Genomic DNA, 17615 nt, shown 5'->3' with positions numbered 1-17615 from the left:
TAGAGCACCGCTGCATGTCCGCCACGGAGCACCACCTCCCCCTGGACACTGCCCGGAGGAACCCACCGACACATGGAGCTCTGTGCTGCAGGGAATCGGACTTTACAACTGTTTGAAAACCGCAATAAAATACTTAAACTAAAATCACTGCTCTCATCATTTGTAAAAAAAAAAGTGTTTTCCATCAAAACCTATGATAAGAGCAGTCAGTTCATGAGCAGATTAAAGGGATAGTTCACCCAATAATGAAAAGTCACTCATTATCTACTCACCACTATTCCGATGGAGGGGTGGGTGAAGTGTTTGAGTCCAAAAAACACTTTTGGAATATCAGGGGTAAACAGTGTTGCAGCCAAATCCAATACAGTTGAAGTAAATGCTGACCAATTCTTCAAACGTAAAAAAAAACAACAGAAAAAAACATAAAATTTAGTAGCACTTAAATGGCACTTACTTATAGCACTTTGTAGTTTTGCTTTTTTGAAGAAATTGTACTTTCTTGATTCTTGTTGTTCTGGGTTTGTACCCTCATGGTTGATGCACTTATTGTAAGTCGCTTTGGATAAAAGCGTCAGCTAAATTAAATGTAATGTAATGTAAAATTCCTCCATACTGCTCCTGTGGTGTAGCTTCATTTACACCATGTTTTTAGTCTAAACGTCTGCTGTGATCCAAGTGCAAACGTGGACATTAAGGCTAAGAACTTGGTGTAAATGATGCTGTTTCGAGTCAAATTTGAATGTCGGGGCTTGCGGACACTTGGATGACACCACAGGAGAACTATGGAGGCATGTCATGTTTTATTTTCTGTTGTTTTGTTTACTTTTGAAGATGTGGTCACCAGTTACTTCAATCATATTGGATTTGGCTGCAATACTGTTTCCCAAAAGTGTTTTGTGGACTCAAACCCTTCACCCACCCCTCCCTCTGCATAGTGGTGAGTAGATGAGTGAATTTTCATTTTGGGGTGAACTATCCCTTTAAAGCACATTGAGTATTAAAGCAACACTATGTAACTTTTACTGAGCAACAGCGCCCTCTGCAGCCACACGTGGTGATTAATTCTGTTGGTGCCATAAAATACTCAAACTATAAATATAGCTTCCATCATTTGTAGATGAAGTTTTTTATATCAAACGTACATGAACATCTACAACAGTCAGATCATGAGCAGACTATAACACATTTTTGCAATGACATTGACTGTATTAAAGCAACACTGTGTAACTTTTACTGAGCAAAAGCACCCTATCACATGTTTTTGTTTACAGCACATCGACACCACCATTGGCCCTTATCACCAAAAACTCCTTTGATATCTTCATTGTTTTTCTTCTATGGGTATGGCCCCTCTTTTTCATCCTGAGATGTTTATATTATTTTTGTTGTTTTATTTTCAGTTCAGAGTCTGTCGCATGTTAAAAATGTTTACAAAGTGCCATCTTGCTTGCAATGAATCCTCTGGAGAATCTCCTGCTGTATGGGCTCACTCGGAAATTATCCATAGTTTGTACTTGGCAGTAGAAAGTCTGGAGCCTCTAAATCTGTGATTTGCATTCTCACATAGAGCCCCTCCAGATAACCTCAGGCAAAAGAATGGGCTACATAATGGCTCATAGTGCCATGAAACTCAAGGAGTTGTAGGACCTAAGCTATACATCTGTGTACTTTTTAGTAAGTTCCCAACTCAATTATTTGGATCACTTAATATCAATATGTGCTTTAACATTCTGTTGGAAAAGATCACTGACACAAATCCTCCATGTTTTATGTCGATGTCACTGATCTGCGCCACCGTTCCCTGCAGCTGTACTGTACGTCTTGTCACATCATGCAGGTTGTTCTGTGAGTAAATTGGATGAAGCATATGTGGAATTTGGGCTTCTCATCTGTATCGAGCGTCTAAGTCTTATAAACTTCCTGCCGCAGGCTTTGCAGCTGTGCAGTTTACACCATGAGCGGCCCTCAAATGGATTTTTAATAAAGACGTTGAAGTTTCTTTCACAAGTTGGACAAGTCTTTCTCTTTGTGACTGTCTATGTTCTGCTTTCAGTTCTCTGAGGAATTCAAACACACTCTACGGATGCCACAAAGAAATTATTTGTATTCCTTATTTCATGTGAATCTTGATGGATGTCTGCTCCTTTAGAAGTATTTGTTTTTCCTTCTAAACCCTCAAAAGTGAGAAAAATTGTGTTTCCAGCAAGTAAAACATAAACTTACTTACAGGTTTAATGAAAGTATTTGTCTAGTTTAGGAAAAAATTCAATCTGTGCATGAGAGTCATTTGTCAGTGTACTAAAAGTTGATAATTTATGTAGATATTACCAGTGGTGGGTTAGGTGAGTAAACAGAAACAGTACTCAAGTAAACGTTAGAATAATTACACAAATAGAAGTAAAAGTACTCGTAAATATAAGAATTTGAGTAAGAGTAAAAAAGTATCTCATACAAAACTACTCAAGTACATTTAAAGGAGTAAATGTGATGCATTACTACTCACTTCTGGACAGCATCAATGTAAATACAATGAATTAAGCCTCATTAAAACCGTTTTATTTTATTTAAATTCATTTTATTTAAATTTATTTGTCGTATATATTTTTAATCCAAATTTATGTTTCACTCATTATTCATGAGTAAAACGAACAGGAATTATTAATCTGGAAATAAAACCACCCGGAAGTACTGAGTGGACACTTCCGGTGCAGAGTTGTCAACACAATCCCAGCAACGATCGTCTTGTTTTTAGCCAGAAAATTATAATCAGCTCTTTGTGTATCTCCTGTTTTATTTCACCCGACTCCTGCTTTGTTTGCTGTTCACACGGAGCTGCCCTTCTCCCCTGTTCTTCAACGCTCTGGGTTTTACTCTCTCTGTCTCAAATAAACTGTTAGATCAAACCCCGCTAGCCGGTTAGCTTAGCGCCCCGGGGGAAAAGTGAGACAGGCGGACGAGGTCGTGCGACGGTTTGGATGTTGACCACACAGCGCTGAGGACCTGGGACCCAGTGATGGCAGCTCGACGACCCTTCACGGACTCGGACACTGCGGATGAAGCAGTGAGGGCGACGTGCGACGATGCAACCATATGCAAACGGTAACACGTGTGTGCAGTCGTTACAGTCAATCATCTGTTATTTCCATTGCTATGATTGAATCAGCCCCTGTGTAATCATGTAGTTGGTTGACATGTGTGCTGATCACCCGTACCTATTCATCACTGACCTTGATTATTGACCATTTTATCTGCAAATACCTTTAAATTGTGAATTTGACAGCTGACCTTCCTAAATTTCAAATACCACCTTTCAGATGGAAAAACACCTCCTGCTGCTTGTGTCATACATCGTCATAATCTGTCATGAGTGTTCCCTCTGTAAACTGTTAATGGGCTCGTTTACCCAGGACACCTTGATTGCCCATATTAAGTGAAAACATTGCATGAACTTTTCAAACTTGGTCCAGCATGCAATTGTCTGAAGTGACAGGAGAAACACAAATCTGGCAACTTTACTGATATATTTAAGCTGTAGGTCAACTATAAATGAATTAAATAAAATTTTTATAGCACATATTCACAAATCACAATTTGCCTCATAGGGCTTAACAAGTTGCAATATCCTCTGTTCATAACCCTCAACAAGAGTCAGGAAAAACTTCCCAAAAACCCTTTTAACAGGGGTAAAAAAATGTAGAAACCTCAGAGAGAGCCTCATGTGAGGGATCCTCTCCCAGGACGGACAGAGGCGCAATAGATGCCGCGTGTAACTGAGAACATCAACAAAAAAGCAGTATTTACAACATTGATAAGAAGAAACAGTTTATAACATAATGGAAACGTTTGTCAATTTTAAACTAATGATATAATAATATAACAGTAATAAACTTTATTGAAAGTTTACAAAATGCTTTGACAGAAAAGCAAAAAAGCAAAAAAAGAGAGATATAACAGTCGGCATGAACGCAATGAGACATTAAAGCCAAACAACAACGTTGAGGTGGAGTAAATGGAACGGAGATTGTTCAAATAGATAAATATAAGACTGTCACCTAAAAACTGGAGAAGCAGTAAAAGGAGCAATGAAGCAGTAAAAGGACAATAAAATAAATAAATTAATAAAATACAAGGTGATAAAAAAGACAATAAAAAGACGACATCACATGAAAGCAAGTCTTAAAACAAAAAGTGTTTTAAGAAGAGATTTAAAAGAAGTCACAGACTTTTCAACCTTGACTTTGAAACAGCCAGCAGGGCTCCACCTGAGGATCTAAGGCTACAAACAGGTACATAAGGGGTTCTGTGATGTAGCTATGGGCCAGACCCCGTCATGTAAAATATAAAGCTCCATGGGTTTCGCAAATTGGCTTGAAAAATCTTTGCCGGTGTGGCCCCAGAAGTGTGATGATTTGAAAAGAACTGTATAATCTGTCTTCCAGGTTTGCTACAAGTAAAAGCTACTGGAAGGATCCATACATTCAATACTTTGTGAGATCTGTCGGAGAGAGAAAGGCCCCTGAAATCAACAGAGGTGAGTTATACAAACTTCTCGTATCTGCTTCATTCGATAATAGTGTAAAGCCAGAGTTTAAGTCACAGGATCTGTTGTAATTTAACCTGGCCACAGCCCAGGTGATTATGAAGCTGGTCTGTAACAAGAGCTTTAAAAAAAAGCCTCTTAAACAAATGTGTGTTGTGGAGCATTTATGACTCACGTGCTTTCTGTGTAATATACATTATAACTGGCTTTTACTGAGAAGTTGTCAGCAGTAAGTTATCCATATTTCTGATCTTGCTCATTTTAATAGCTACGTTGCACAACTTGCTTGAGGGACACATTTTTGTTTTTAATTAGTTTATCTTACCCTCCACTTATCTGATCTGGCAGGTTACTATGCCCGAGTTCAAGGGGTGAACCACCTCCTCGATGCGTTCATAAGGAAAGCAGAGTGTGACTGTCAGGTAGTCAACCTGGGAGCCGGACTGGACACCACTTTTTGGAGACTAAAGGTTTGCAGCATCGCAGCTCTGCCTCTTGGACGCAGAGTCTGGTTTGAATCGACTGCATCAAAAATACAATTTATATATCCTTAAAAATATCACAAATTGTGTGTGTATGTGTTTATAGGATGAAAACCTCCTGCCACGGAAGTTCTTTGAAGTTGACTTTCCTACGATCGTGGCCAGGAAAATACACAATATAAAGTAAGACAAGCTGTCTTTTTAATAATGTCCTTACTCTGTGACACGCATGATCCAAAACAGCCACAGATTCCCCCCTCACTTTAGAAAGTCTCAGGCTACATCCTCACTACTACCTTTTCATTTGAAAATGCTTTTAACTCCGCTACAGATACGCGTGACGTCTACACCACTCTGCAGTATTTAGTCTCTAAAACTGAGAGACTCCAGGGTTGTGTTTTAGTCTTGACCGGCAAAAACGTAAATGTTTGGAAGTGTTGACATAGACATCGATTGGGTCTTTTCGGCTTATGGAGCCTTCGTTGCTTCGTCAGGCTCCTGTCACATGACCCCCCTCAGTAATAAAACAACAAGCATTAGCCTCGGCTACCAGTGCAGAGGGTAACATGGATAATCAAGGTGTTTGTGCCGTTAAATTCTGCATTGGAGACGAAGAAGTTATTATCTGAGCAAGCAGCAACTCACAACTACAGGCTTCCTCTGTACATCGCCCCACGCATGCCAAGTGTATGTGAGTGGTCACGAGATATACCTTTTCAGGCCTGTTAGTATGGATGGGGATTAAAATCCAAATGCTTGTGTGGATAGAGGCCATTTTAGTAGTGGTATGAATGTAGCCATATATGGCTTACTGCATTTAACAAGAACTATTTATGCTGCATGATTAATATTTAACTATTGTCATAAAGCAGGACATTGTTGTACCAGTGTCTTCTCAGCCATCTCTGGCTTTGGCATTGTAATGTTGGGTAGAGATCAGCAGGGGGAGACAAAGAACTTATAAATATATAATAGACATAACAACATACAATGTTATACAGCCCACATGTGTCCTGTATAACATTGTATGTTGTTATGTCTATTATATATTTATAAGTTCTATATAAGCAGCTGCATAGTTCACACACAGATGTTTTATATACGGCAGTAAGTAGATTTATTCAAATTATTATTATAGAACAGAAGCAAAAAAATGCAATCAAATCTAAACATGTTATTACATTTATTTAGGTTTTCCGTGAGCTGAGTGTGTATTAGCTTTCAGCCTGAAAGATTGTATCCTTAGATGCCAGATTATTAGGTACAGTTGTTTGGTATGCTGTAGGTTGAAGTGCTGATGAATTGTATTGTGTTTATACTGAGAGGTCTTTCTACTGTCCTTAATATATATGTGATGGAGAAAACATTAAAAACAACTCACAATAAAATGCAAGAAATGACCCCAAAGTGTATATAATCTCTTTATCAGAATATTTTTCTGGAGGTTTTTAAATGGAGGACAGAAGATGTTTACTGGTTTGCATGTCAAAGTCCTGACTGTAGTGTAGCTCTAGGTTTATTGATGATATACAGTGTTAAATGTGAATTTTATGAAATATTATGTTGTTTTGTTTGATTAGGACAAAACCACCCCTGTCCAAACCCATCATCGAAACCCACTCAACAGACTCCTTACTACTAGGTACAACAACAGTAACAGTCCCACATAGACTTTATATACCCACGTGGTTTGGCTCTGAATAGTCTTCTTTCCATGCTAGAGAATCTCTCTAAGGTTTTGTGTTTGTTTGTTCAGATTCCCACAGCCTCGACTCCGACCGGTACTGCATCATCGGAGCGGACCTCAGGGACATCTCCACCATGGATGAAAAACTGAAGAAGTTCCAGCTTAACCCAGAGTACGTGACAGACGTCGTTTCCTCTCAATATAAAATACAGCTAAACAAATGAGTCGGCTTTGAAGAAGTTAATATAAGGTCAATGTGATTTTTGCAGAATTTGTACTTAACTTGTCACTATTGGAATCCATTGTAACTTATGTCAATTGAGTTATTTGTGAATGACAAACTGCTTTTTACAGCCACGTTTTAATCCTTCAGGTAGAATCATTTTACCAGAAGTGGTTGGCAAAGATACATTTTAATTTTGTAATAGTAAATTGGATGATTAGAGCATTCTTTCTTTCTATGACGGGCAGTTTTCTATGGAGAGGACGGCTCACACTGAGACTCTCAGGTCGTAACTTAATTTTCTCTAACTGGTGCTTTTCCAGGCAGGTTTCTCTATTTCAGGCAACTGTCGAGTGTGAACTTTTCTATTTTAAATTAGAATATTTTGTAGTTTTAAGATAATAGAGTATGAAAGAAACTTCAGAGTTGAACTTGGTTTGAAGGCAGCGTGTCTGAAAGGTTGTCATTCAAATCCCAAGTGTAACCATTGTTTGTTGGTGTACCTCTCATAATAACCACCATCACCAAAGAGGTTATGTTTGTCTGTGGATCGTTAGTGTGCTATATACTAAAAACTTGGAAAATGTCAGTGTTCGAGATGGTCAGATACCAATACCAGCATCAGAAATGCCTCTGTTACTGCCAAAAACGCCAGATCAAGCATTGGCGAGTATGTGTATCTATGCACCGATCAGATAGGCGTCCACGTCGTTAAAGTATATTAGTTTCAAAAGATACAACTGTACTTTTCTTCGCCGCTCCCAAACTGCCCCTTGCAAGAACCTGTTTTAAGATGATGTTGGAATCACTGCTGATCGATCTCATGTATCAGAGTAGGGTTTTTCCTTGGTAGAGGTTTGGTCTCTTGGTGCTTTCTTGTAGCAATGGTTATGTTGTGCTTATATATTATCATATGTGACATTTCCATCTCCAGACTACCTACATTGTTCCTGTCAGAGTGTGTGCTGGTTTACATGAGGCCCTCCCAGTCCTCCAACCTACTTCACTGGGCAGCAGAGACATTCCACACGGCCATGTTTATCAGCTATGAACAGGTAAACAAAACAACCACCTCATAATCCCAATACAGCAGGGGAAGACTTTTGTTATCCATTACACAACTTGGAGAATGATCATGTAGTGAAAAAGAAGTGTTCAGGTACAATTTTTAAAATGAATATATATAAATATTCCTCATCAGATGTGCAGTTAGAGACAAGAAATGGCTTCAACATTTGTACCAATGTGCAATTTTTATAGATAAAAGCATGTGCATGTGTGCTTGAGATGAGATTTAATGTTGTAGCGTTTCTCAAAGAAAACCACATAAGACTTCAGCGCTCACTATTTTCTCTGTATCCAGGTGAACATGAGTGATCGATTCGGTCAGGTGATGATCGAGAACCTGCAGCGCCGCCAGTGCACCCTCGCAGGAGTGGAGGCCTGTCAATCGCTGGACTCTCAGGTAAACCGTAAAAACCCGCTGGAATTACCTGTGATTTTGTACAAACATTTTAATTGTAGAAAACCCGGTGGATCCGTAGGACCCACACACTTTTCTGCATAAATATATTCATGACCAAGGCAACAGTTTATTGGGGAAGTCTAGTCTAAAGTCAAGTCTGAAATACAAGGGGGATTTGAGGGTTTCTTTGGATCAGGTAAATATATCAGTTGCTCGGTGTCTCATTTACTTTTTTAGCTTCTCAGAATATTCAGATATTGTAATGTTGATGTGTGCTGTTTGCAGAAGGAGCGCTTTCTGAAGACAGGCTGGGAGCAGGCGGAAGCTCTGGACATGATGACCGTCTACAGTATACTCCCTCAGGAGGACGTGGCGAGGTACTGCATCAAAGTCAACATACGGTCAACATAAGGTGAAATACTGAATAATATCTTTTTTTCTTTTCCTGCAGAATTGAGCGACTGGAGTTCCTGGATGAAAAGGAGCTGCTGCAACAGCTTCTTCAACACTACAGCATCTGCTGGGCCTTCAAGGACAAACTCAACCTGGGTAAGGAACAAGTATCTTTCTCTTTTTGGAATTGCAGGAAAAAAAGTTTCTTCCAACAACATAAGTAATATATACATCATAATTGTAAAGCCAGGTGTATAACATAAATGGAGAATAATAAACTTGATAGGTATATCTTTTCCTCTGTTCTCTTAAAGATACACTTAACAATTCTTCATTGAAATGTCTAAAAACAACTAGACCTATCTTATATTATTTTTTAACTTGTCAGCTTAGCTTTATCGGCTTTACCCACGGCTTTGTCCGTCTCTGCAATAACTTCCGGGTCAAACAACGTATGATGAGTCTGCTGTTTTTTTCTTCCACTTTTTGTACTGGTCACTCATAATGGATCCCAGTTATTCATCGCCGTTACGTGAACACGATTTGTGCCTGAGTCACGTCAGGTAGATTTTCTTCTGCAATGGTGCTAAAGACAACAACTCCCATGATCCCACACTGCTACACAACGTGATAAAACAAGGTCTTTTTCGTTATTGTTTTGATTGAGAGACTCCAAGCAGCCAAAGTTACATAGTCACAGCTTCCCAGCCTGGTCCAACACCATGGATCCTTCCCTAACTTTCATTATACATGCAGGATATTTTAAAACATTACATTATAGAGAGTCAAAATAAGAATAAAAAGTTTATATTGTATTTAAAGTCATGTTGAGTTCCTCTTTCTTAGCTTTGCGCTGAGCACAGTTATGTTTCTTATACATTTCAGGACCACAAACAGTTGTGAATGTGAACTGTACGCTGCTGTAATAAATCTGATCTCTGACGCTCACTTCCAGGATCCTTTCAGTCACCACTGTGGCGCCACGCTCGCAGTCATTTTATTTACTTTGCGTTACTCACAAGCGTTCATATTTTTTCATAGTTCCACCCATGTGCCCAGTTTGAATGTTCTGGCGTGGTCATTTACAATAATGGGCGTCGTGTTCTGTTTCCTCAGGTCTGTCGCAGTTGGCGTTCTGAGAGTGAAACTGCTCCATTGTTCGGACGTGCGCGTTTGCCAAAAGCAACAACAGGAGAAGATGCGTAAAAAGAAGACGATGGGAAAGAGGAAACCCGTATTCTCTGTCGACTGGGAGCTGGTTCGGAAAAAGTCCCGGCATCAGCGGAATGTGATTGCATGAGCGCCATTTGTGACCAGGTCCGTGTTGAGGGTGAGAGGTGAAGAACTGTGAAGAAGCGTTTGTCACTGCACTGGAACTGAAGCGTAGTATGAGTCATGTGGGATTTCTTTGCTCACAAAAGCATTGTTTCTAAATCATCAATCATAAACGCTCTCCTGTGTTCGATATTAAAGAATGTAAGGAACATTGAGGATTTCACACGTCATGTGTTTGTCCTCGTCTGGATCTTGTGTATGTGCCATTTTATTTTTATTTATTGATCGATTGCACTTCCAGACTCATTGACTTAGATGCATGCAATAAGTAGAGCTCGAGAAATGCATTACATGCAACCACCGGTTACATTGCATTTGTCTGTCAAATCTTTTCTATTCTCGCCCCAATGGTTTTCAAACGGCAAAGAGGACATGACACAGGAGTTTGTAACAGAGTATATTTGACGAAAGCTGTTCAAGTGCAGTTCAATAAAAGTCTCATTTGTGTAAGACTGCGTTGCGCTGTTCATTTATGTACTTGATGCACGTCATATCAAATGATCGGAGGGGTCATGCATTCCTAAAATAATGTCATATCATACAACTGGTTATTTTTCGAGGAAAAGGAAATAGGCAGCAAGGACAACCCGTGCTCGCCAGAGTTCTACCTTTTCTCCTTGATGACCAATGTCACTGTTTCTTGAGAAAATACGAAACCCCTTTGAATATCACGCAGATGAAACCAACGATATACGGTCGACCTCTGCTGAACATTCCCTCCTCAGATGCCTCCAAGTGTGTGTGGTGCCTGTGTGGTTCTTCCTTCAGAATAGACTCAGTTTCTTACACAACCTTTATGAGACATGATAATGTGCTGATATGCCAAGCCGATGAAGTATTTTGTTATTTGTGAAACCTGAAGTAAAATTAACAAGATGCTCCACATTCCTCAATTTAATGCAGACAACAGGATTCTCTTCTGGTATTCCTCTAAAATGATGTGTTGACTAAATTTACGACTTTTTCTCTCTATGGTTTTTACCCTTCATGTGGCCCTGTTATTGGTTGCAAAAGTTAATGCATAACAAAAATATTTGACATCACTTAAGACTTCATAGCGACGTCAGGCTGATCCTACCATATGATTATAAAATGATTTTTCTGATCCATAGATCACGTCTATAGTCCTATAAGATGTAGATATACCTTTGAAAATGCATTTTTTGAACATTACATCACGTCTTCACTGATCAAATGAAATCATATGAGGGGAAATCATTTTCCGATCCATTAAAGCTTTAGATTGTCTCTGTTATTTGTGGGTATTTTTTTTCAGACCATATTTCCCTGGACCTTGATCTCGACCTTTGACCCATCAGCTCCCCACTTTAATCTCCTGGAGATAACCTCCCTCCATCCCAGTAATAATACGACCTAGTTCAGTGAGCACTGTTTAGTTATTTTACACACACACAGATAGATAGATACGGGGGCGAGAGCTTCTATGACTCACCTTTACCTTAAAGACAACACACTCTTCAGGAGTCATAATTCCTGATAGAAAACACACATCTGTGGTGTCAGCTAAATAAAACAATGTGTTGACACCAGTCGTCCGTTATCTCACTATCTCTGACATAAGTGTTAATAATTTTATGAGCTTTTCTTGACTGAGGGCCAACAGTCCTGGGTGTATAAACAATTGCAGGAAGGTGTGTGTGGGGGGGGGGGGAACTATGGATGTGCGTATGTGTGCATCATCCCTACAATAGCTCATATACATATATAACCTGCATCAGACGCCACAGAGGGTCCAGCGAGAGGAACAAGTGATCATGTCAGGGTCCAAAAGCAACACAGAGGTGTTCACAGTGGGTGAGGTGGGAGAGGAGGTGGAGGAGGTGGAGGGAGCCAGGAACGACAACAACAGGTGCATGTATGAGATGTATGTTCAGCCCTGCCTGGCCGAGCTGTTCGGGACCAGCCTGTTTGTGTTCGTGGGATGTGCGTCTGTCATTGGGAACAATGGATCCAACGGCGTCCTCCAGCCTGCTCTGGCCCACGGACTGACACTGGGGGTGCTCATCATGGTGTTTGGGCAAATAAGGTAAATAATTATCTAGTGTTTTTACAGGTCATGTCCTGTGTTCTCCTTTTTTAAAATATGGGAAATGTCTTCATGATATATGTAGATTTAAAGGTGACATAAATTTGATGGATTTAAATCTAAATCTAAAGTGAATTAGCCTCAACATGTTCACATACTGGGATGTAGACAGCATCATGCAAACTGGCAGCCAGCGCTGAGCAGAAGTTTCTAAAAGGTCCTTTCACTAAAGCACTAAATTTGATACAAAGTTATTTAAAAGAGAACAATTTTGTCGTTGGAATATGAGTGTTATAGTTGTTGTTATTATCAATTTGACAGAGTCACATATTAAAGTTCACTGTGTGTATCGTAGTGGGGGCCACTTTAACCCTGCAGTGTCTCTGAGCGTCTACATGTGTGGAGGGATGGAGCTGCTCCTGACGGTGCCTTACCTCGCAGCTCAGATTCTAGGAGGGATGATCGGTGCTGCTTTGACAAAGGTACGAAAATGTATGGAAGCTTATTCTGGCAGAAAGAACGCTTAAAAGTTTAGAACTTTGCATGTTGATCTTTACAGTCAAAACGTTGTTTTATGGGATTGTAAGTTGAATATTAGAAGACAAATGAAAGCTGTTGACTGACGTTTGCTGTTCTTTCAGGTCATGTACCCGGCCGAATTGTACGACTTCGCCCTCGGAGGAGTCATTCAACCCGGCACCAGCGACCTGGGTAAAGCCATGATGGCAGAGACGATGCTGACCCTGATCCTCACCACGGTGGTGTGTCTGGGCGCCGTCAACAATCAGACCCGCTCGCCGTCGGCTCCGTTCTGCATCGGCCTCACGGTGACGGCCAACATAATAGCAGGGTAAGAGCTGTGGCGGGAGACAGGGGTGGAGACGTTTGGGTCCAGAGGGTCATTCACAGTGTCGCCATTATTCCATTTATGTCTTTTAGTCTTCCACACTAGTCAAGATGTTTTCTTTTTATATATATTTGATTAATTTAGTTGTTAGTTGCTGATTTTCTGCACTTTCTTATGAGGAAATTCTTCACAACTGAAATCCCAATGAAAACTACTTTCAAATTTACATTATTTTTCAAGTTCCTTGTCACTTTTAACAAAAGTGAATAATTTATCTCCCGAAAACTATTATTATTGTCTTTTTAATTAAGGACAAAAGGACCTAGCTACTCCGTGCTACCAGGGTGAAAATCGGCAAATTCGGATGAAACACCAAAAACTTTAGTGAGACATTTCAATTCCCCCAGGAGGTAAAAACTACATTTCCCAAAGAGAACACTGACGTCCTAACCACACCGTCCTCCGAGTGAGAGCTGCAGCCCTGACCACAACCCACCTGGACACATGTATTTATTATCACTCGTTATCAGGTGGATACCAAGGTTAATTATTGCTTATTTTATTCACTGTAATTACCTTGACAGCCAGTTTATTGTTTAATATCTGTATATGTAATATAACAGCAAAGCTTGATTGTGTTTCCACTGGATCCATCATGGCTCTAAGTGAAATATTAACGTATTTTGATTATTAGATTAGTTATGTATTAATGTGTTAAAGGTCGTGTGTGTAGAATTTAGTGACATCTAGTGGTGAAGTTGCATGTTGCAGCTGAACACCCCTCACCTCACCCTCCCCTTCCAAACATGACAGAGAACCTGTGGCAGCCTTCAGTTGTCATAAAAACTCAAAAGTTGTTTAGTTTGTCCAGTTTGAGCTACTGTAAAAAACATGGCGGCCTCCGTAGAGAGGACCCGCTCCAGATGTAAATATAAAGTATTTAAATATAAAAGGCCCATTCTAGAGTAAAAAAACAACAACAATTCATACAATTTAGATGAGACACACAAGTGAAAACATCACTCTCTCATTTTCTTTTCTCTTCTTTTCCTTTCATTTCCTTTCTTATGTCTTGTCTTCTCTTCTTCTCTTCTTTTTTCTTCATTAATATCTGTTTCATCAGCCCGGAATAATTAACTTAGATAAGAGGTAGGTTTATTTGTTCACAGTATTCTTTATATTTATCTGATTAAAATGAGATCTGACCAAACTGTGGACCGAATTTTAGATTTTTCTGGTGCATTGCCATCACATGTAAAAGTTACCTTTATGCAATACATGTGAATTAAAGTATTTCTCTAATGAGACACAGATTTAAGACAGAATGGTCCAATTTGAAGCAGCAGAGGTTGAGCTATTCTTAAGTTTAGTCCCTGGGTCAAACTCCTGAATGAAATTTAGTTTTTAGTGCTGTCTGTTAGTGAGACTGTAACTTCTCCATGTGAAATGAGAAGCCCAGTGTTGAGCTGTGTTTCAGTGTTGTCGTCACTGTCTGTTGTTTCAGAGGGATGCTGTCCGGCGCCTGCATGAACCCCGCCCGAGCCTTCGGACCTGCAGTGGTTGCCAATCAGTGGGCCCATCACTGGCTCTACTGGGTCGGACCCATATGTGGTGCACTGCTCACTGTCACCTTCGTCAGGTGCTGTAGCTCTATACTTTACAACACACTGAGAGATTACGAGTCATATTCATTATTCTTGTCCACAGCCCATTTATTTCCCACTGTTAATATTTAACAGGCTTTCTAAAAAAATAAAAACGTGTACAATAAAACCTGAAGAAAGAAAGAACCATTGTTGAAAAGACACCAAGTGCAGATTTGGACCCATCGCTATAGAACAAGAGCTGGTTCCCGTATTGTTTTCAAAACGCCAGTGGTTAGGAAGTCTTCAAATATTTTACTTAAAGTTTAATAAAGTAAAAGCACAACTAATTAGACAAAAATATAGTCAAGTACGAGTACCAGGTTAACTTTTCTACTTGACCAAAAGCTAGTAGGTACTTGATTATGTAATCTATTAAAAGTAAAAGTATTTGCAGAGTGTAGCTTATTCCCTAATGCAACAGTCTACATCGTTAATTGTGTCCGCTATATTTAGTTTAATAAAAGAATACTACAGACTTTGTCATATTAACAAAGACTGCTGCAGATGAAAAGATTGTCATTTTCATTAATATATTAAAATATAATATAAAGAGGCAGATCACTGTCAACATAGATGGAAACAATGCAGGATCTGAAATTTGAAGTTGGATTTGCAAAAATATGCAGAAGACAGTTACTTCAGTGATAGAGTTAGAGTTATGGTGTGGGAGTGTTGAGTTGTCTCGCTGACTCCTCCTCCCTCGTCCGTCGACTGGGCAGTTGAACTGGGGAGCCAAAGGCCATCAGCTACATGCCAAATCATAAGCGAACTTTCCACCTCAGTCTTTCAGGTCGGAGCCACAGTGAGTTGTCCAAGTTTGTGGTTTCAGTTGTTTGGATTTGAGTCCGATCTCTGACTTGTACATCTGTGTTCGAAGCGCAGTCCTCACTCACCTTTTAGGTTGAAATCAGGATTTACCTTCTGAGCTCTAGGTTGCAGACCAAGACGGTCAGGTTTAGTCATTAAAGTTGAGTGGTTATGGGATAGTATTAAAATATTAAACTGTATTTCTCATATAGCCTGATGGTATCAGATTGCTGTTCAAGCTGATAACGTCCTCTTGGTTCCTCGGGCCTGTGTCTGGCCCCAATTAGTTCAACCTTCGTGTTCTTAACATGATGTTGAATCAAGCACAGTAATAGAAGTATCCCTCTTTCTGCAGGTTGTTCTTTGGTGACCAGAGGACTCGTGTTTTGCTGAAGTGAACGTCTCAGGCAAAGAGGATGACCCGATTCCCCAGTGACTTCTCCAACACATTTCTGTAACCATTAGACTGTAATATTTAAATTCTGTAAAAATATTGTATTTAAACTAGGAGTAGCTCTGACTGTCGGCTCCTACACAATCACATGTCTGTATTTGAAGATTCAATAAAGTGTTTGATGATGCGACAGTGTCCTGATATCGCTCCACCTGACTTGGACTTGTGCATGTGTGGCGATTGGAAAAAGTCCAGATGATAATAATGCCCATACATAGAATTAAACACAACGATCACACTTTTGTGTTATCTATTTACAGTCGTCTTGTACTCATTGTTTGGCTCAAAGTCCTGGATGGAAAACTGTGCTTTGATAGCTGTGGTACATCTGAGGTGGATCAAGGACAGGGCACTGACCTATAATATAAAGTTAGATTAGAATCATAAAGCAGTGTCCTTAAATCAACTGAAACACAGCAATGAAATGAAGTTAGACGCTGGAAAACTGAGGTGTTTCAATACTACAGTATGCATGCTGAAGTATTTAATATTGATGAATCATCAGCATTGTCCGGCCATGCACACATATCCATCTGGTGCAGAGGAAGTGCATGTTACATGGTTTTGATGCACGTATGATGAAGGCCGTGCAGCAGTGGATAAAATCAGATACCAGCTTATAAAACTACTGCAACTACTACACATTTAAAAACAGATGGATGACTAATTAACAGACTAGCAATAAAACAATATGTTTGGTCCCTCCACGCCTCTAGAGGGACGAACGCCAGTCTTACAAAAGCTAGTCCCTCATAATTTAACAACAATAATAATAATAACAATAACAATGATAATATCTATATTTATATAAAACTTCTCAAAGCAGTCACATAGTGTGTCACAAATTAAATAAAAGTTAGTTCCGTAAAATACATAAGAAATTAAGATGAATATAAATAAAAACATATATACAATCACTTTAGAATATAGGACAAGATGGTGAATGTCCTATATTGTCCTAAATTGCACAATTTAAGCTACCAACCCACAGTAGATGTTAGCGGCCACCAGTTGGGGACATTACTTCAGTTGTGCGCCTTAGCGTCATCAAGTGTTTTGGCCTTTTAACCAACGATACAGGTCGAACTTGAGGGTACGCGGAGGCTAAAGGTAATTTAATTTAGCTGACGCTTTTATCCAAAGCGACTTACAATAGGTTTATTCAACCATTAGGGTACAAACCAGAACAACAAAAATCAAGTCTGTACAATTTGCTTCAAGAAAGCCAAACTACAAAGTGCTGCTAAATATATATATATAAATATATACAGTATTTAGTTTTTATCGAAGGTATAGTAGGAAGAGATGTGAATGAATAGTTTAGATCTGTAAGAGGAGTCCTTAAGTCAAGTTTCTTTGGAGTTCACAATTAAATGTGCAGCAGACAATTAGGAAATGTGGTGATTTAACATTAGCTACTTTACTTTGATTAGTAGCCGAAACTAAACCGTATGCTCCAGGTGAGGCTCGAACTCACAACCTCGGCATTACTACGCAAATTACTGTCTATAAGTACCGCGCGCTGACCGATTGCGCCACTGGAGCCCGATACACCTATTTCTATCACACACAAAAAAGGATTCAGTCATTATACTACGATGGTTTATATTCTGCTCAGTTCGTCCAAAGTATCAAACTTTCTCGCCCATCTCTCTTCTCTCATTTCCCAGTCTCAGGCTTCCTCCAACT

General features: G+C 39.6%; 2 protein-coding genes and 1 non-coding gene across 3 annotated transcripts; 2 read left to right on the top strand and 1 right to left on the bottom strand.

The window, feature by feature from the left end:
• The first annotated feature begins 2699 nt into the window (after positions 1-2699).
• Positions 2700-10575, top strand: lcmt1 (leucine carboxyl methyltransferase 1). Its single transcript, XM_035146416.2, has 11 exons — positions 2700-3099; positions 4440-4531; positions 4889-5010; positions 5129-5205; positions 6603-6664; positions 6779-6881; positions 7867-7987; positions 8296-8397; positions 8683-8774; positions 8849-8946; positions 9907-10575. Exons 1-11 carry the CDS (start codon positions 3014-3016, stop codon positions 9927-9929), a joined length of 978 nt encoding a protein of 325 aa, XP_035002307.1. The 5' UTR covers positions 2700-3013; the 3' UTR covers positions 9930-10575.
• A 1324-nt stretch (positions 10576-11899) lies between these two features.
• LOC118100695 (aquaporin-8-like) lies at positions 11900-16179 on the top strand. Its single transcript, XM_035146028.2, has 5 exons — positions 11900-12172; positions 12528-12654; positions 12814-13022; positions 14524-14658; positions 15828-16179. Exons 1-5 carry the CDS (start codon positions 11901-11903, stop codon positions 15868-15870), a joined length of 786 nt encoding a protein of 261 aa, XP_035001919.1. The 5' UTR covers position 11900; the 3' UTR covers positions 15871-16179.
• Positions 16180-17378: 1199 nt separating this feature from the next.
• trnai-uau lies at positions 17379-17471 on the bottom strand. The gene is given in 2 exon segments: positions 17379-17414; positions 17434-17471. It is a non-coding gene; the product is annotated as a tRNA-Ile (tRNA).
• Between the last annotated feature and the right edge of the window lie 144 nt (positions 17472-17615).

This window comes from Hippoglossus stenolepis, chromosome 21 (genome assembly GCF_022539355.2).
Source record: "Hippoglossus stenolepis isolate QCI-W04-F060 chromosome 21, HSTE1.2, whole genome shotgun sequence".
NCBI classification, from domain to species: Eukaryota; Metazoa; Chordata; class Actinopteri; order Pleuronectiformes; family Pleuronectidae; genus Hippoglossus; species Hippoglossus stenolepis.
Note: the sequence above shows the minus strand (reverse complement) of the source record. Positions and strands in the feature narration are given on the sequence as shown.